The sequence below is a fragment of the Mobula hypostoma genome, chromosome 16 (assembly GCF_963921235.1).
Source record: "Mobula hypostoma chromosome 16, sMobHyp1.1, whole genome shotgun sequence".
NCBI classification, from domain to species: domain Eukaryota; kingdom Metazoa; phylum Chordata; class Chondrichthyes; order Myliobatiformes; family Myliobatidae; genus Mobula; species Mobula hypostoma.
The window spans coordinates 54,450,626-54,471,678 of NC_086112.1; the positions used below are offsets into that span (position 1 = coordinate 54,450,626).

At 39.3% G+C, this 21,053-nt stretch overlaps 1 protein-coding gene across 5 annotated transcripts in view; it reads left to right on the top strand.

The window, feature by feature from the left end:
• dock8 (dedicator of cytokinesis 8) overlaps positions 1-21,053 on the top strand; it is a 258,252-nt gene that overhangs the window by 136,569 nt on the left and 100,630 nt on the right. For all 5 annotated transcript variants that reach the window (XM_063068960.1, XM_063068961.1, XM_063068962.1 and 2 more), the window contains 2 exons: positions 12,955-13,072; positions 14,714-14,784. In XM_063068960.1, the coding sequence (XP_062925030.1) occupies positions 12,955-13,072; positions 14,714-14,784 (189 nt within the window). The remainder of the gene's footprint in view (positions 1-12,954; positions 13,073-14,713; positions 14,785-21,053) is intronic.

Here is a 21,053-nt window from a genome sequence, read left to right on the forward strand (position 1 = left end):
AATTAGACTAACAACTTAAATAGACCCTCTGTGATTTGGAGCTGCAGTAAGGCATGCAGAAAGAAGAAAGAATTTATGTCAGCACTTCAGCTACTGTCCACAGTATGTCTGGGACAACTTTATATTTCTTAGCTTTCCTGCAGAGTAATGTTGTTATACTCACAGTTAGATCAGACTGGAATGTACTGTAGCTGTTTTGTTGATGGGTAGAGTTGTTTCCTTCTCTTTCGCTGAAGTTGTAACCATCCTTGGATCCTAAGCCTCTGTTTAAAACTTCTGTGCAGGGGGGTTGGGCTTGGGGGGAGGATAAAGGAACATATTGTTAAAAATCTTCTGAAGTGATAACCAAATGAAATATAAAAGTAATATCATTTGCCCATGCTTTTGTGAAATTTTCTGAGTAAGTGAGGTGCCGTTGGGAGTTGGCTCAGAGAAAGTATTTCTTCATCACAGCAACTGATGTTATTAAAAGCAAATACTTTCAAGTAAATGTCTAAAGCTAATTGGTGTGGATTCATTAAAAGCAATTGTTCTAAAGACAATACATAATGGATTCAAAAGTGAATTGTGAAGTCCTCAAAGTGAGTTGTTTTTTAAATACTGTGGATCTTCAGGTGGCCATTCAGTTTATTAACAGTAAACTGGACCAGACAGAAACGTTTTCAATATTAAAATCAACAAAGCAATCTTAAATCAAGGCTTGACTCAACAGTAATTTTGCTCTTAATGATGACATGTTTTGCATGTTTATGTAACTTCAAAATAATGGGGTTTAACACTTTCAGATCAATACATTTATGTGTAATATTTCAGTGATTTGTTAGCAATCCTTCAATCAGAACCAGCTGTAAAAATTCCAAAGTATGGGTCATCCAGTGGGCTGATGCTGTAAATCTTCTCAGTAAATGGCAGTGCACATTCCATATAGGTGCTGTCTTTTTTGAATTAATGAGATACAAATCAATTTCCAAGTTAATGTAACACACGCAAAATGCTGGAGGAACTGAACAGATCAGGTGACATCTATGGAAAAAAATCCAATCCCAGCTAATGTATTGGTCTTGAGTTTTATTTTTAAAACTAATCTCGAAACTGTGCTATCATACCTATAAGAGACACATCAAAATGTTTTGATAATGTTTCATTATCACTTTAAAAGACATTGTCTCCACAAATGTGTTTTTTTTTAAATTTAAACCTTTTTTTTTCAGGAATGGAGCATCACTAGCAAGGTCAGATTTATTACCTGTCCCTAATTTCCCTTGAATGGGGTGGCTTGCAAAATCATTTCAGAGGGGATATAAAGGTCAACCATATTGGTGAGTCTAGAGCCATGTGTAGACTAAATACTGGAAGGTTTATCTTCCCTGAACACTAGCAAATAGAAGTAGGAATAGGGGATTGATCCTCTCAAGCCTGCTCTGCTGTTCTGTATGATGGCTGATTGACCTCAGGGTTCAATTCCTCCTTTGTGCCAGATCTTGCCGAAGTCCTGCCGAAGGGTCACAGCCCGAAACATCGACTACTCTTTTCCATAGATGCTGCCTGGCCTGCTGAGTTCCTCCAGCATTTTGTGTGTGTTTCTCGGATTTCCAGCATCTGCAGATTTTCTCTTGTTTCTTCCAGATCACGTGGTTCTCAGTCTCCCAATCTTTTACGTCACTTTAAATTTTTCTAATGATTTTGCTTCCACAGGCTCTCCAGAGAGTTATCACCATTAAAGAGGTGATTTGTTTGAGGAGCATATTTTTGTTTCTTTTTGACTTCTATCTTCAGTTCTTGCCATGGAATAATTAGTAACCATATTAAAAATACTGAAATTTATTACTATAAATACATAAAAATTAAATCACCAGAATTTCTTGCTCAATTTATAGTAATGTAGGTTGAAAACACATCTGATTGCTTTCTCTTCTCTCTGATATTTATAATTTTAAGTTTGTATGGTACTTTAGTGGGATTATTTGTTGTTAGCGTATTGTAGTCACAGTCACTATCCACAAGTATCCAATGATTATTAAAGTCAGAATTCTCAGACCTTATTCTTCATTTGTTGGATCTGATGATTCCGGTCACTGTTCTGCAGTTGCTGAGCTGCCTTCAGCACCAGTGTTTCATTGACAAGATGGTTTTGGAGCTCTAGTACAGATCGAGAAGAGAAATTTGTGTATTTAAGCAACTCTACTATAATTAGGCACATCATTCACGCTGGCAATGTTCTGCAAGTCCAGAAGAAGCTCACCTTCCCAAGATTGGTTCATTCTAATCAGTTTAAAACCCAGAGCTTACTGTCACCATGACAAAAGAATATATGGATTGCAAATCCCCCTGATTTGACTTGCTGGTAAATGTTATCCTGATCAGGGGCCCCCCATCATCGGAGGGCCTTGTCTAACATGACATAGGCACTTTGGGGGGGACAAGCCATGAAACAGCTGAAAAATCTTTGATAGCTAGTTAAGCCAGTTTCAAACTTTTCGCAAGTTATCAATAATTGATTAACTGTTCTCTGTTCAGATTAAGTGTCCTCGTTAATGTAGGTGGGCGGCAGGCAAATCAGGTGGAACTAATGGGCATGTAAGAGAGAATCATTTACATGGAAGTGGGGGCACAGGGAATATTCTAAGACTCACACAGACTTGATAAGCTGAATGGACCCTTCCATGTTGAAAGAGAGTATGAAATCAACTAGAAGATCTCGTGTGCAATCTTGTGTTTCTTCACCTTCTGTTCCTCTTAAGATCTCATGACGAGGCTTCTTCAGATCATATAAACATCTATTTATTCCTGAATTCAAATAACTTTTTTAAAACTTCATAATCAACCAAAACTTATAAATCATTTCAGGCGAATTTGGTAGACCTGTGTTTTAAGAAAACCGGCACATATTTCACACAGAAGCTTTACTGGATGGGAAGTGCATGTCTGGCAGAAGAAATATTGGCCAGAAAGGGAATTGTGAAATTTTCCCAGTAACTTTTGGTTAGATTCATGACAATATATTATCTTGGAGAATCCTGTGCTGTTTTGAAATACGTGCACCCACTTTAAACCTTGTAATAATTAAACCCTTCATTTGACATAAGGTTATTTAAATGAATGCTTACCATGAACGTCCTCTCAAAATGAAATGTGGAAGTCAGAGGATACAAGAGATCTCCTAAATTGCCTCTCTCAAATATTGGAATGGTCTCAACTGATTTTGGAAGATGTAATCAGAAATGAAAGGCCATAGCTTTTGGATCATGAAAGCCAATGAGCAAAAACTGAGAGAAATGGGTTGTGAGGAAAGTCAATGGATGAAGAATTGATATACTGAATGTGTGGTTTGAAAAAAGAATGGGTTAACATACAAAAAGTCCAAGAAAGATGGTGATGATTTGGCTGTAGCTAAAGAATGGAAATGATCAGGATGTATTTCCTGGCACTTCATAGAGAGGAATATTAAGCCAGAATCTCAAGAAAGCTAAATGGATGAGAAGGATAGTGGATTGTTGCTGAAATAGTTGAAGAGTCTGGATATTTCAGAATTGACGAATGAAGTGAGTTGATTACATTATCAATGCAGAGATGATGGACAGTTCTTTGGTTGTAACCAGAAAGTTAATTTTTTTAAAGTACTTTTGTTAAGATTGGTGTTGTTTAGATTATGTATTATTTCCAGTTAGTGCATACTATCAGTAACCGCTAGAAAGTACAGACGGCAGGCTGCTAGAAACCTTCCAACATCCATGTGCTATAGGTAACAATGAGAGTGTCCTCCAGCAAATCTACACCGTTTTTACATCCTCCCCTGGACACAGCCAACATTCACACCTCCATTCCCACAGAGCTGTCTAATATAATCACACTGACACATAGTCCAAAGCAAAGCATGTGCTAAGCAAGCCAAAGCACAATCTACGTTTGCACAGGTTACCATTGTGTTTAAGTGCTTTGACCTGAGAAGTGTGTGTGAGTCTTTCAGCAATATATCAGTCAAGAAATTGTTTCTTCTGCACTATTGAGTAACTTATGCTCATGATAATTTCAGTTGTGAAACTGGATGAGCTGTTTCCAAGTGCCAGTCATATTAGCACACCCAATATTTTCCCAGCGTCGATACACTAGTTAATAAAGAACATTTTCGCTCAACACCAATAGCAAATGGAGTTTAAACTCTCAACAGCAACAGGTTTGAAACATTCTCAGTGCCACATGGAGCACATCACACTTGTTTCTCTTAATTATTAGAGGAACACTCCACTGACATCAGAACACCTAACTGGGCAGTTTGATAACTGACTGCAGGCTGCTCAAACGCCTTCCAAACTCCACAAAGTGAATGCTTTCTCTTGCATTTAGATGCTGAGAACTTCATTCATTGAGTACCTTGATGGTGACACTGCTCATAGCACTCCATTACAGGAGGCATCATTACGATCAAGCTGACACTTCGAGTGGGTAGGGAACTTCAAGAAAGGAGGCAAAGGCATGTCCATCAACATAATGTTCTCAGAAAGTCATCAGAGGCACCATGTCCCTGTTGAAATCCTCTAACGTACAACATACTTGCAACTCAAACTTTTCTATACTGTCATCACCAAGATGCAAAGAACGTTTCCACCAGACTCTTGTTGCTGGACCTTTTTTTGTGGAGGTCAAAGTCATGCAGACGCTCAGCTTCCTCACTGCAGCATTTTCAAATGGCCACGGCAGACCTCCACCACGAGTTTCATCAGCGAATTCACAGTATGTTCATGAAGAAAATAATTTCACTTATTCTGATTTCAAAGATGACAAGGGAAATCTCAGGCACTGAATTTTGCCAACATTTCTGCCGCCCCACAAGTGCCCGCAAGCCCTCTCCTTAATAACCAAGAACATTTCAAACAATGGAAAAGATTTCCTCTTTGTCAGTGTGCAACTCATTGTTGGCCAAGTGAAGCATTTCCTCATTATGAATGTAATGTTCTAGGAACCACACTTGAATACCTCATTCTCAGGAAGTTAACACTGCTAGGTATTTTCAGTGGCTAACACTGTCTGGAGAGACAGATTCTGGCAGTAGAGCCACCCAGTACTTCACTGGGTCCTTACACCACTGACTTCTTTGACCATAGTGGCTGAATCCAAATACAAGTTCCTAGTTTGCAGTGGTAAGCACCATTGATTTGGTCCAAATGAGACGCTGTTGAAAGCTGTGAAGCCAGGCTAAACAGATGTGAATACTTTAGTGCCTGGTGCTGCATGCCACACAACTTACAATTGAATGCCACAGAGCTTAGGGCTCGGGTTCCTGAGACACATGAGGTGGAGCAGATAGAAGACACAGGTCCAGCATCCATAGCCTTATTGCCCAGATAAGTACAGCAAAGAAGCCTTGGCTAGACAGGTTATAACTCAGTCACACATTTGTTGTTGGAAAGCTCCAAAATCATAATTCCTAAAGTGAGAAGGTGATCCTCTCTACCTTCCACCTGCTACCAACAACACAGTAGACCTATATTTAGTTATGTAATGACCATCACATCCTGCTAGGTGATCCTCCAGCAGTTTTGAATCAGCACTTGTTCTGACCATGGAAATGTCTTGCCACAATATCTTTGCATTTCCTGAAGAGTTGCATTTCATTGAAAGAACTCTGACCTTGCTTAAAATACACACTCTGTGAGGATCTTCACTCTACAGATATAAAATCTGGTGTGCAGACCCTCCTGATGCATGACATGAAACCACAAAGTTTCCACGTTGCTTTATGGTGAGTATGCTGGCCCTCTTTGTCCCTGGCACACAGTTGTGTAATATTATTAACCAATACTTACATGCCCTTTGAGTTAATGTGGGAACTCAGACCTTCTCCCTTGCAACTTCTATCCTTTCATGTTGGCCAGAGGGTATGTTGTTGCTGTGTGGCTGTCATGGAGAATGTTTCGTTAAGGGTTTTGGCAGCAAAGTTCCATATTTTCACTTTTTCTGAGTGCATGCCACCCTAATGCTATTTTACACTATGTACAGCCAATTTTGCAACAATTCGGCAGCTATATCCACAATCCTTTTGCTCATGGTCATCAGATCTCTCCAAGCAAAAAAAAAAGCCTCCATTGTATAGTTAAATAGTTTTGACTTTTGGCTTGAGATATCAATTGTAAAGTTGTGCAGTAGCCTTTTGAGAGTATTCTTTGCGCAACATTTATTTCAACTTTGCAGCATCTGCCAAGAGCAGCTCGTTACTGTGTAGCAGACAGCTTGGTGCCCTGCAGCTTTGGAAGTGAATTTCATAATTCAGGCCCTTTAGTTTCAATTCAGCACAGTGTCCAAAGGTAATACTATTAACTAGAGAAGTATAGAAAATTGGTATAACAAATCACAGAACAGAAATGGTCTAGAATCATTTGACTGACAGCCTGGTAATGGCTATACAATAAGGGAAAAATATGAAGTAATTGTTAAATCCACCAAAAACTTGCGCCATTTCTTTTAATGTCTATTAGACCTAAGTACATTATTTCTGTAAACTGTAACACAGTGAATAAATAAAATGAATCCCATTGGACAAACCTGTTGTGAGAACGTGTATTACAAGTTCTCCAAGAGTTGAAAGAACATTAATGGTATTACATACAATAGATTTTTCTTACTTAAACTCTCAGGTAACTTTAGAAAACAAGCAGCCAACTTCTGACTGGTGCTTTTGTTAAACATTCTTTTAGTTATTGTACTTGGTCGCACCTAACAAGCATGGTATGACACTTCACAATGGGACTGTAGTTGGTGCTCAGTCTGCTGCTGTTAGTAATTTGCAGTCTCAAGTATAGATGTTACCAAATAATTGTAATGCCAAGCACAGTGAGACACTAAATTCAGTTTTTTCATGCTCAGTTTGCCTATATGAGTAATCCTTTACTTTGCTGGTATTGTGAGCTATCCAGGTAAATTACCTTGCACTGACAAATTTGCATATTAAATGTTACTATACCTTGGTTACTACACAATTATTTAGCCAGAATTGGAACGGGAAAGATTTTAAATAATATTTATTTCTTTATATGAAAGTTAGAGCAAAGGAGCAAAACAAAGCTTAGTAAATAAATCTCCATTTGCAGACATCTTTGCCTGAAACAATCTCTACCCTCTAATTCAAACCCCATCATTTTTGATTATCTGATGTAACTGGCTGCTCCATTCAACTAACCTGCACCTCAGTGTTTGCCTTTTCATACCTGAAGCCTAAACTAGACAAATAAACCCCTGACAATTTCCCCTCTACCCCCAATTCCTGGGCAGGAAATGAAGACTGGTATCAATAATTGGATCTCGGTGAGAAAGTAGGCTCGCACGAGGAAACCTGTAGCCCAAATATCAAGGGGATGGGAAATATAACTATTTCACTTTCAATCTCCCACAGATAATAAAGCAAACCATTGTTCATCTCCTCTCTTTCCATTGCCCTTCCCTTCACTTATTTGCATGCCATTCCTTTTCCTCCATCCAATCTACATTGCCACATCTCCTTTCTGTTGCTCCTTACTTATTTCCATATACTCACACAGCTTCTTATCCTTTAACACTGCATTTAATTTTGTGTATTTTTTTTGGTGTGCAATACCAGGAAGCGTTAACAACTATAACGTGGATAGGGCAAGTACAGCAACAACAGTTCTGGCAAACCAGGAGAAATAATATGACAATGTGAGAGTCCAAATAGTGTCTTACATTTTTTAAATGGCTGGCCTATGTTTGGTTATTTGATTGATTGACTTCCTCTTGACATTATTCATTGTTTTCTCTGTGTTGTGTATGGGTGTTTCGCCAGTCTCAATGAGGATAGGTATGGATCATGTGAGTTATATTAACTACCCACCTGTGTACAGTATGTAAATTCCAATTTGTTCTATCAGTGATCAAATATGTAGCAGCCTATAAACTTCAGTTGAATCTTTGACTGGTTTCTTTAAAATATAGAATATTAACATTAGTATCAATGTATAGCATTTCCTACTGATATCACCAATAATAATCTTAAAGGCTTATACGTAAGTCATACATATTGTTGGTTTAAATAGGCAGGCTAAGTTATGAATGCTACAGAGAATCTGTTAGAGATAAATGATGACATTTCCCTACCTCTGTGCTCTGGAACATAACATTGCCTGAAGACAGTGTCAGTCAGAAAGCTTGGTAAATTCAACACTTGGGAATTTAATTCCTTTGTACTGATTTCTTTACAGTCATGTGTCAAGCCTACTCAAATACCTTTTCACTGTACATTGGGTTTAAGCATTTTAACAATCATTGATTCAGATCTCCCTAGGAATATCAAATTGTAGAAACATCTTAGAAATAATTCTAAAGCATTAGAAACCATTTGACAGGACTTGTTTGATTATTACAAGTTTCTAACTATCCACTCCAAGTTATTTATCCTGGACGAGTTTGCAGTGGTTATTCGCAGATCCAGATAGTTTGGGGAAATAATTCATTGGAAATTTTCCAATGATAAATAATAAAATGAAAGGGGAGATTTAAAGTATTTATGTTAAATGTCAGTGCATAATTTCATTTTGAACTTATCTCATTTAACTGATGTAAGAACATCTGAATCTTTCTATATTTACTCATACACACTTACACACTATCCTAAGTCATTTGAGCTACCAACCAGCACAACTTTGAAATGTGGGAGGAAACCAAGGCCCCTGGGGGAAACCTACATGGTCACAGGGGAAATGTTTATGGTCTACATAGATTGTACTGGATGTCTGGATCACTGAGGCAGTTCTGCTGACTATGCCACTTTGCTGCCTATTAGTTTCTTACTAGTCTAACTTAATAACATTTATTAATTATGGAGGAATAAAAAACTAAAGAGAAGTAGTAATTAGCTACAGAAAAGGAGGGTAATGTAGCAGGATCCTCTTTTGAGTCAGTGTGGGTGGAAGTCAGGAGCAGGAAGGGAGCAGTTACTCTATTGGGAGTATTCTATAGGCCCCCTGGTAGCAGCGAGGAGTGGTGGCCCACGCAGATTTCCAATCTGCACCTTGTAAGGCATGAACATGCCTGACGCAGGCCTCTCATGGTCTGAGTCGACGTTTCCCCTCCCCAGTAGCAGCAGAGATACCGAAGAGCAGATTGGGAGGTCGATTTTGGAAAGGTGCAAAAATAACAGGGTTGTTATCATGGGTGACTTTAACTTCCCTAATATTGATTGGCACCTGATTAGTTCCAAGGGTTTAGATGGGGCAGAGTTTGTTGAGTGTGTCCAGGATGGATTCCTGTCACAGTATGTGGACAGGCCGACCAGGGGGAATGCCATACTAGATCTAGTACTAGGTAATGAACCGGGTCAGGACACAGATCTCTCAGTGGGTGAGCATCTGGGGGACAGTGACCACCGCTCCCTGGCCTTTAACATTATCATGGAAAAGGATAAAATCAGAGAGGACAGGAAAATTTTTAATTGGGGAAGGGCAAATTATGAGGCTATAAGGCTAGAACTTGCGGGTGTGAAATGGGATGATGTTTTTGCAGGGAAATGTACTCAGGACATGTGGTCGATGTTTAGAGATCTCTTGCAGGATATTAGGGATAAATTTGTCATGGTGAGAAAGATAAAGAATGGTAGGGTGAAGGAACCATGGGTGACAAGTGAGGTGGAAAATCTAGTCAGGTGGAAGAAGGCAGCATACATGAGGTTTAGGAAGCAAGGATCAGATGGGTCTATTGAGGAATATAAGAAAGCAAGAAAGGAGCTTAAGAAGGGCTGAGAAGAGCAAGAAGGGGGCATGAGAAGGCCTTGGCGAGTAGGGTAAAGGAAAACCCCAAGGCATTCTTCAATTATGTTGAGAAAAAAAGGATGACAGGAGTGAAAGTAGGACCGATTAGAGATAAAGGTGGGAAGATGTGCCTGAAGGCTGTGGAAGTGAGCGAGGTCCTCAACGAATACTTCTCTTCGGTATTCACCAATGAGTGGGAACTTGATGGTGAGGACAATATGAGTGAGGTTGATGTTCTGGAGCATGTTGATATTAAGGGAGAGGAGGTGTTGGAGTTGTTAAAATACATTAGGACGGATAAGTCCCCAGGGCCTGACGGAATATTCCCCAGGCTGCTCCACGAGGCGAGGGAAGAGATTGCTGAGCCTCTGGCTAGGATCTTTATGTCCTCGTTGTCCATGGGAATGGTACCAGAGGATTGGAGGGAGGCGAATGTTGTCCCCTTGTTCAAAAAAAGTAGTAGAGATAGTCCGGGTAATTATAAACCAGTGAGCCTTACATCAGTGATGGGAAAGCTGTTGGAAAAGATTCTTAGAGATAGGATCCATGGGCATTTAGAGAATCATGGTCTGATCAAGGATAGTCAGCATGGCTTTGTGAAGGGCAGATCGTGTCTAACAAGCATGATAGAGTTCTTTGAGGAGGTGACCAGGCGTATAGATGAGGGTAGTGCAGCGGATGTGATCTACATGGATTTTAGTAAGGCATTTGACAAGGTTCCACACAGTAGGCTTATTCAGAAAGTCAGAAGGCATGGGATCCAGGGAAGTTTGGCCAGGTGGATTCAGAATTGGCTTGCCTGCAGAAAGCCGAGGGTCGTGGTGGAGGGAGTCCATTTGGATTGGAGGGTTGTGACTAGTGGTGTCCCACAAGGATTGGTTCTGGGACCTCTACTTTTCGTGATTTTTATTAACGACCTGGAATTGGTGGGGGGGGGGGCGGTAGAAGGCTGGATTGGCAAGTTTGCAGACAACACAAAGTTTGGTAGTGTTGTGGATAGTGTACAGGATTGTCAAAGATTGTAGAGAGACATTGATAGGATGCAGAAGTGGGCTGAGAAGTGGCAGATGGAGTTCAACCCGGAGAAGCGTGAGGTGGTACACTTTGGAAGGACAAACTCCAAGGCAGAGTACAAAGTAAATGCAGGATACTTGGTAGCGTGGAGGAGCAGCGGGATGTCCACAGATCCCTAAAAGTTGCCTCACAGGTAGATAGGGTAGATAAGAAAGCTTATGGGGTGTTAGCTTTCATAAGTCGAGGGATAGAGTTTAAGAGTCGCGATGTAATGATGCAGTTCTATAAAACTCTGGTTAGGCCACACTCGGAGTACTGTGTCCAGTTCTGGTCGCCTCACTATAGGAAGGATGTGGAAGTATTGGAAAGGGTACAGAGGAGATTTACCAGGATGCTGCCTGGTTTAGAGAGTATGCATTATGATCAGAGATTAAGGGAGCTAGAGCTTTACTCTTTGGAGAGAAGGAGGATGAGAGGAGACATGATAGAGGTATATAAGATAATAAGAGCAATAGATAGAGTGAACAGCCAGCGCCTCTTCCCCAGGGCACCACTGCTCAATACAAGAGGACATGGCTTTAAGGTAAGGGGTGGGAAGTTTTAGAGGGATATTAGAGGAAGGTTTTTTACTCAGAGAGTGGTTGGTGCGTGGAATGCACTGCCTGAGTCAGTGGTGGAGGCAGATACACTAGTGAAATTTAAGAGACTACTAGACAGGTATATGGAGGAATTTAAGGTGGGGGGGAGTTATATGAGGGGCAGGGTTTAAGGGTCAGCATAACATTGTGGGCTGAAGGGCCTGTACTGTGCTGTACTATTCTATGTTCTGTGTTCTATTTAGCTAAACTATGGATGGATGGGTTGGGCCTATACAACTAGGACTATACTGATGGCTCTCTGAGTTCCTGCAATGAACAGTTGAGTCATATAAAAAGAGAGGAGTAAGTTTCAGTATTTCACAAGACAGGTTCCACATCACTTCCCGTCTCAACTGCAGTGTGAAGCAATAAGTCGGTCACTGGCCAGGAAGAGGCAATGAAGGGAAGTTATCCCTATTATTTGGACCGAGGTTCAATGAGGCAGCTCAGAGTTCTAAACACTTTCCCCATTCAGTTTTAAATTAATCAGTTTCAACCTTTTCAACCTTCCTTCTGAAAAAGAAAACATCACATTATACTTTACTAATATTGAAGATAATGCCAATGAGTGGCTGGGTAAACTGATCGCATAGAGTTATTGGTCCAGGTATTAGTCAGCTGGAGCCAAACAATTGCATTTACTGACTGTAGAGTTTAATTGATTTGACTGTGTGATATGTTGGTGACTATGTTCTATTCACAAAAATCCAATGGGACAGTTACTGCTCTTCCTTAATCTCCTCCCTATCCTGACCTCCACTTGCCTTTGCACATCCCCATTCCCAGCAACCCATCACCTGGCAATGTTTTATTCCATTTTAAAACGAGCTCTATACATGGAAATTCCTGTTTCTATAAGGCTCCTCCCAATTAATAGTCAATTTATGTTAGAACTGAATGGCTCTTGTCTTTTAAATAGCACCAAATAACATTTGGACTTATTGTCATCAGGGTCAGTTAATATGCTGCAGATGCCCCTGTCCATGCTTTAACCTTAATGAATGAGTTATTTTTAAATTTTTTTTTCAACAAATACTGTTCTAACAAGGATATTCTATGGATATAGTGCCTTGTAGATGAATTCACTGAGCATCTGAACAAATTACCGGAGAAAATAAGACCCAATTATTTGACATAAAATAGCACAGTACTGATTTTACTATAAGCAAAAGTCATTAGTGACTTTGTCTTTCTATTAAAGTATCAAATTTTGTGCAATCTCATTACTTCATCCATTGATCTGTATACTTATCGACTGACAGCAAGGTAAGTTATACATAATTATTCCTTTATTACAAAGCAACTAAGTGAAACCAGTGAACACATCTGTACAGGTGCACTATTTGGCTTAAGTTGTAAAAGTTTTGTAAATTCTAGACAACTGTTGTCAATGGTGTTTGGACTGTTGGTTCTTTCCAAAGTAACATCTCTGTTTTCTCACCAGCTCTAAATGGACTAAGTTAAGTTTATGCTTCTTTTTGTGTCTTTTGGTTTGAATACATTTGTTATTTGCTCACTATTTTGTTATCTTTCTTTTCTGTTTTCAGGAATCTACTCTATGTATATCCTCAGCGACTTAATTTTGCCAATCGGTTAGCTTCTGCGAGAAATATCACAATCAAAATCCAGTTCATGTCAGGAGAGGATCCAAGCAATTCCATGCAGGTAAATTAGTGCAGATAATCATCTTCATTTTCAAATTTTGCGGAAACATTCTTCCTGTTGCAACCTTAGGCTCCAGATTCATGTAAGAGCAATTGTAAAAGTTTTCCCTTCTTGTGGTCTGTAGTGTCTATTAAAGTTGAGAATGGCATTCCATTATAGTGCAACACACAAAGTTTTTTTTAATACATGGTAATTATTAAAAGCTGTGGCACCTCCTGACTTGAAAATGGTAAAGCAGATCACAATTTCTGGGTGTAAAGACAGAAAAGTATATCACAGGAACAGGCCCTTTGTTCCAACAAGTCTCTGCTGACCATGGCGCAAATCTAACCATCCCTGACTGTCTGCCTATGGTATTCCCTACCTGTTCTTTTGTCTGCTTAAGTGCCTTGTAAACGTTGCTTCATATTGACTTCTACCACCTCCCCCAGTTTTATGTTCAAGGTACCTAACACTCTCCCTTTTTAAAAAAAACTTGCTTCACAAATCTCCTTTAAGGTTTCACTTTCTCACCATGAACAATTATGTTCTAGAATTTTACACCTCCACTCTGGGCAAAGACTCTGTCTACTTTAAAATGCAACACCTTACACCTGACCAGATTAAAAACCATCTGTCTTTTATCCAACTGGTCTATATCCTTTGACAATCTTCCTCACTGTCTACATTTCCACAACTTTAGTGTTTTTACATATCAGATTACCTTTACTACAGATTAGATAGACTGTATGTGTCACATACAACAGAGAACCCAGCACCACACACAAAATACTGGAAGAACTCGGCAGGCCAAGCAGCATCTATGGAAAAGAGTACAGTCAACGTTTCAGGCCAAAACCCTTTGGCATTTGCAGATTTTCTCTTTTTGTGAGAGAACCTAGCACTGTTCCTTGTGGAAAACCAATGGTCCAGACCTTACTTTCTCAAAAAAAAACTCAATCAGATCTAAGGGACAAGACCTACTCTATGCAAAGCCATGCTGATTTTCCCTGATAAATCAATGTTTTTCGAAATGCAAGTAAATACTGCCCCTGAGAGTCTGCTCCAGTAACTTCCCTACCATGGACTTTAAATTCTGGCCTATAATTCTGTGGATTATTCCTACTGCCCTCTTAAATCAAGGAACAACATTAACTATTCTCCAGTCATTTTGGACATTGCCTGTGCTGAAAAGCATTCAAAGTTCTCAGTAAAAATCCCATACCTTCCTCAGTTTCCTGGGACTGATTTCATCAGACTCTGGGAATATCCACCTTAATGATTTTCAAGAAACCCAGCATCTCCTCCTTAATATTACATGTCCAGGAATGTCTGCATTCTCTTTTCTGATTTCATCATCGCCTATGTCCTTCTCCTTACTGCATATCTATGCAAAGTCCTCCTTTAGGACTTCATCCATTTCCTCTGGCTCTAAAAATAGATTCCCTCTTTTGTCCTTGAGTTGACCTCACCTCAGTGAGCAGGCAGTCTTTATCATAAAGTGATAATTGTTTAATTAGTGTATATTCATGGAAAGCGGCAAGAAGTGATAAATTATATTAAAATAACTTTGACTGTGTTCTTGAAAAGTAATAATGGCTTACAAAATGTTATCAGAATGTCAATCGTCATGAGTTTAAAACAGGTTTGGTTTAATTTCAGGTTCTTTTTGGAAAATCAAGCAGTACAGAATTTGTTTCAGAGACGTATACCGCAGTTACATATCATAATAAGTAAGTAGTATACAATCAGGAGTCATGAACAACAAATTATAAAATATTGTACTTAAAATTGTGGCTCTCAGAGGGGTGGGGTGTGGTTGACAGCTTGCCCCAGCATTCCTGGCAGCCAGCACTACTTTATTGTTCTTGTTTTAAAATGTGCATTTGTGGGATTATAGTGGGATGTTTAAGTTCAATTAATTATAATAGATTGTTACATTTTAGCTTGGGCTTTACAGTTATTCGTTTGTGTGTTTGTGTGTCACCCTGACTGTAACCATGGTGTGTGATAATCACCTCCCCTGTCTATAAAACACCTCCCCCCGCCCCCCGGGTCATAGCATCCGGTTTGATTTTGTGCTTAGCGCAATAAAAATGGCTGAGTTAAACGAGCTTTTCTCCTCTGTCATCTTGGACCAAATTATTGCCACAATATTTTTGGATTATATATTGCGTGTTTAAATCTTTTTATTGAGTAAGTATACAAAAAAGGTAAGCCATATAAACATTAATACAATGTTAAAGTACAATAAAATTCCAAAAGATAACAATACCAAAAAGAAAATACTACAAACAATGTAATTTAAGCATAAGAAACCAAGATAACATAATAGTATACTAGATTTTATATATATCAATGGAAAAAAAAAGAAAAAAGAAAAAAAAAACCCCCAAAAAAAAACCCACCGTGCAACTACCTAAAAGCAAAGCAAAGCAATGGGCTAACTTGAAACCAAACAGAGTTAAACTTAAAATCACGTCCTCAATCCCGACCTCCATTAAAACAGTGAAAAAAAAACAAGAAGGGTAAATATTACATTAAATGAAAATATCGAATAAAAGGTCCCCAAATCTGTTCAAATTTAAATGAAGAATCATAAAGGTTACTTCTAATTTTCTCCAGATTCAAACATAAAATCATCTGAGAAAACCAAAAAAAGGTAGTTGGAGCATTAAGCTCTTTCCAATGTTGTAAAATACATCTTTTCGCCATTAAAGTAAGAAATGCAATCATTCTACGGGCTGAAGGGGAAAGATTACTAGAAATTTTAGGTAGTCCAAAGATAGCAGTAATAGGGTGAGGAGAGATATCTATATTTAATACCTTAGAAATAATATTGAAAATATCTCTCCAAAAAGTTTCCAAAGTAGGGCAAGACCAAAACATATGAGTTAAAGAGGCTATCTGCCCCGAACATCTATCACAGAAAGGATTAATATGCGAGTAAAAACGCGCTAACTTATCTTTGGACATATGTGCTCTATGAACCACTTTAAATTGAATTAGGGAATGTTTAGCACAAATAGAGGAAGTATTAACTAATTGTAAAATCTGCCCCCAATCATCCACAGAAATGGTAAGCCCCAATTCCTGTTCCCAATCTACCCTAATCTTATCAAATGGAGCTTTCCTAAGTTTCATAATAATATTATAAATCATAGCCGATGCACCTTTCTGACATGGATTAAGGTTAATTATCGAATCTAAAATATATATAGGAGGAAGCATTGGAAAGGAAGAAAGTATAGTACTTAGGAAATTTCTAACTTGTAAATATCTAAAAAAATGTATTCTTGATAAGTTATATTTATTAGATAATTGTTCAAAAGACATAAGGGAACCATCTAAAAATAAATCCAAAAACCGTAAAATACCCTTAGTCTTCCAAGTTTGAAAAGCGCGATCCGTAAAAGAGGGAGGAAAAAATATGTTACCTAAAATAGGAATCGCTAACCCGAATTGATTAAGATCAAAAAATTTTCTGAATTGAAACCAAATGCGCAAAGCATATTTAACTATCGGGTTAGAGACCTGCTTAAGGCGTTTCGAATCAAAAGGAAGAGAGGAACCTAAAATAGAACCAAGTGTATAACCCTGAACAGATTGTAATTCCAATGCTACCCATTTAGGAATAGATAGTATGTCCCGGTCAAGTAACCAAAATTTCATATGTCGAATATTAATAGCCCAATAATAAAATCTAAAGTTAGGTAATGCTAAACCTCCATCTCTCTTAGCTTTCTGTAAATGTATTTTACCCAGTCTCGGATTCTTATTCTGCCAAATAAATGAAGAAATTTTAGAGTCAACTTTATCAAAAAAAGATTTAGGAACGAAAATTGGTAATGCCTGAAACACATATAAAAATTTTGGCAAAAAAAACATCTTAACTGCATTAATACGACCAATCAAAGTTAAATATAAGGGAAGGATTATATATTGCAATGTTAGTCTTCCAGTAGATGGATGTGAATTTGGGAGAGCTCCATTCCTAAACATCTAAGTTGATGGATATCCTGGCTCCTGTGTTTTTCTTTCAGTTCCTTTCTGGAGTTACAAAACGTAACAATTCCACTTCTGTCCCCTGCTTTTTCCACCATTTGGTGGTGCATGAACAGCTGATATTATGTCAACCAATTCTTGCTTTTTGATTTTTTTTTGTTAAAATCTGCTGAATGCATGCAACTCAACATTGAAATGAAAATAGGAATCCGAATCAGGTTTAATATTACTGGCAAATGTCGTGAAATTTGTTAATTTACTGTCAGCAGTAAATGCAATACACTCATTGTGGATCTGACAGCTCTGAACACATTTCTTCTCTAGCAACTCAACTGATTTCTCCCCAACTGATTGATGTGTCATCTCCAGATGACTTCGGAGGCTATCTTCACTATGAATCACATTTAAACTCAATAAACTATCAACTAGTTTGGCTGATTTCTGATATATTGTGATGGAACTATTCAAAGGTATTTAGCAGACATTCCTTCAGATTTACTTCAATGAAAATAAATATCAGAGGAGAGAGAAAAAGAATTAACATTAGTCAAAATTACCCTAGATATGTGTTTGTAGTGTGCTTTTAAAGAGCATGGAGAAAACAAACATAGCGGGCAGGAGAGGCTATCAATTTAATTGAGCTTATTGTACACCATAACAATTCAATAAAGTACTCCTTCCCTCATCCCAACAACTATCCTACTCTCCACTCTTCATGCCCATCCTTGTAATGATGTAATCTCCTAATAGCATCAGAAAACAGTGAAAAAAATGTAAGAAAATAATCTTTCTCTGACTCCACCAATGATGTAGACCATTACATGAGATCACAAAAAGTTAGCTTTATTTTCTTCTTTTTTTTTTGGCGTGTGCCTGCATGTGTGTGAGTCTGTGCTTGTGCTTTACAGTAGAGGAGGCCGTAAATCTCCCAGTGGCCACACATTTTAATTCCACATCCCATTCCCATTCTGATATGTCTATCCATGGCCTCCTCTACTGTAAAGATGAAGCCACACTCAGGTTGGAGGAACAACACCTTATATTCCATCTGGGTAGCCTCCAACCTGATGGCATGAACATTGACTTCTCAAACTTCCGCTAATGCCCCACCTCCCCCTCGTACCCCATCCGTTATTTATTTATATACACACATTCTTTTTCTCTCTCTCTCTCTCCTTTTTCTCCCTCTGTCCCTGTCACTATACCCATTGCCCATCCTCTGGGTTTTTCCCCCCTCCCCCTTTTCCTTCTCCCTGGGCCTCCTGTCCCATGATCCTCTCATATCCCTTTTGCCTATCACCTGTCCAGCTCTTGGCTCCATCCCTCCCCCTCCTGTCTTCTCCTATCATTTTGGATCTCCCCCTCCCCATCCAACTTTCAAATCCCTTACTCACTCTTCCTTCAGTTAGTCCTGACGAAGGGTCTCGGCCCAAAACATCGACTGTACCTTTTCCTAGAGATGCTACCTGGCCTGCTGCGTTCACCAGCAACTCTGATGTGTGTAGCTTTAATTTCTATTGATCTTATCACAAAGATCATCATAGGTACAGTCCAAATCTCATAGACGAAGTTCTGCCAGCTAAGTGGAAGCAATACTTCAGATTTCAGTCTGTAATCATCACCTGGTAACCATTATTGTGTCTGACCCACTCCCTGCCTAACAGTGAGAGGTTCAGGGAGTCTTGATTCCACGCGATTTGATTAGTAAGGAAAACCAATGGGAATTTTTTTTTTACCACAATTGACTTGGTGTTGTTTTTTGTAGAATTCATTCAACTCCTACCAGAGTGGTAGAACCACGCCACCTCTGCTCAAGACTATATTTTAAAATTTTAATTGTACTTAAAGATACTGCATGGTAACTGGCCCTTCCTGGCCAATGAGCCCACACCTCCCAATTAACCGTGTGACCAATTAACCGTGGAATATAGAATGAAACCGGAGCACCCAGAGGAAACCCACACGGTCACGGGGAGAATGTACAAACTCCTTACAGACAGCAGCGGAATTGAAACTGGATCATTGGCACTGTAATAGCATTATTCTAAATGTTTTGCTAAAATCCAGCTCCGTCCTGAAATGATTAGGAGTTAGCAGCCACTAAGCTGGTCAACATTCCATCCAGAGGCTTTCTTATCTAGTTAAAACATACATTCTCTGGTCCTTTCCAACCTGTTAATCTATAAATATGGGTGTTCTTTAAGTTAACGATGTTCTTACATAAATATAATCTTAAGTAACGGCAGTGGTTACTGACTCTCAGTACAGGAGCCCCTCAGGGCTGTGTACTGAGTCCCTTCCTTTACTCCCTGTGTGCCCATGACTGTGTCGCCACCCAGAGCTCCAATCTGCTAATTAAATTTGCCGATGACACTACATTAATTGGCCTTATCTCAAACAATAACTAGGTGGCCTACAGGGAAGAAGTCATCTCTCTGACACAGTGGTGTCAAGAAAACAACCTCTCCCTCAATCTCGCGAAAACAAAGGAGCTGGTTGTGGATTACAGGAGGAATGGAGATGACCTAACCCCTGTTGACATCAATGGATCTGGGGTTGAGAAGGCAAACAGCTTTGAGCTCCTTGGCATCCACATCACTGAGGACCTCACATGGTCTGCACACACCAACTGTGTGGTGAAAAAGACACAACAACACCCCTTTCATCTCAGGTGGTTGAGGAAGTTTGGTGTGGGCCCCCAAATCCCAAGAACTTTCTACAGGGGCACGATTGAAAGCATCCTGACTGGCTGCATCATTGCCTGGTATGGGAACTGTACTTCCCTCAGTCGCAGGACTCTGCAGAGAATGGTGCAGACAGCCCAGCGCATCTGTAGTTGTGAACCTCCCATGATTCAGGACACTTACAAGGACAGGTGTGTAAAAAGGGCCCGTAGGATCATCGGGGACCTAAGCCATCCCAACCACAATCTATTCCAGCTGCTACCATCCGGGAAGCAGTACCACAGCATAAAAGCCAGGACCACCAGGCTCCAGGACAGCTTCTTCCACCAGGCCATCAGACTGATGAACTCACACTGATTTGAGTGTACTCTATATTACATTGACTGTTCTATTTATTATAAATTATTATAAATTACTATGATTGCACATTTAGATGGAGTCATAACGTGTGTGAAGGATGTAAGAAATAAAGTCAATTCAATTCATTTCAATACTAGGTGATGATTAAATAGTTGCTTCCTTTTGGCTGCCCAAATTTGTCAATATACTGTTTCTGTGATAAGGCTCCAAACCAATTACTGCCATAATTTATCTGGCGACGGATAGCTAAGGGTGAAAATAGTGTAATTCTCCACGTATTTGTGATAAAAAGCCTTCATCATCAGGTGCCATGCCCAGTTTGAGCTTTGACTGCCATGGCCCACACACTCCTGTTTCGGGTCAAGTGGATCAGTTCATTGGTATTCATTTCCAGTTCTCTGGCTGCTGTCTCCATGATCATTTGTCTTTGTCTTCCTTTTGCTTTCTTCCCTTCAATCTTTCCCATAATTACCGTGCATTCTCACTCCTCTTTCCTAATCACATGTGCAATGAAGTTGCATTGCCTTTTCATGATCTCATACATTATTTCTCTTTCTGTGTTTGCTCTGTTCATGACATCCTCGTTAGATATTCATTTTGTCTATGATATTCTTTGCATCCTCCTCAAAAACCGCATCTCTTCTGCTTTAATTCGTTTCCTCGTTACTAGATATTGTCCAACATTCTGAGCCATATAACATAACTAGATAAACATAATATTTCAGTACTCTGAGGCGGGTTGTCATGCCTACTTTAGTATTGGTTGGTATACTCTTCATTCTCGTAAAGGTGCCTTTTGCCATCCCTATTCTTCTTTTGATGTCCATGTCGCACCTGCCATCTGATGTCACCCAGCTTCCTAGGTAGCAAAAGCTCTGTAATTGCTTTATGTCTTCCCCGTTTATCCTCAGCCTGCAGATAAGATTCTCCTTCTTTTTGGATATCACCATACA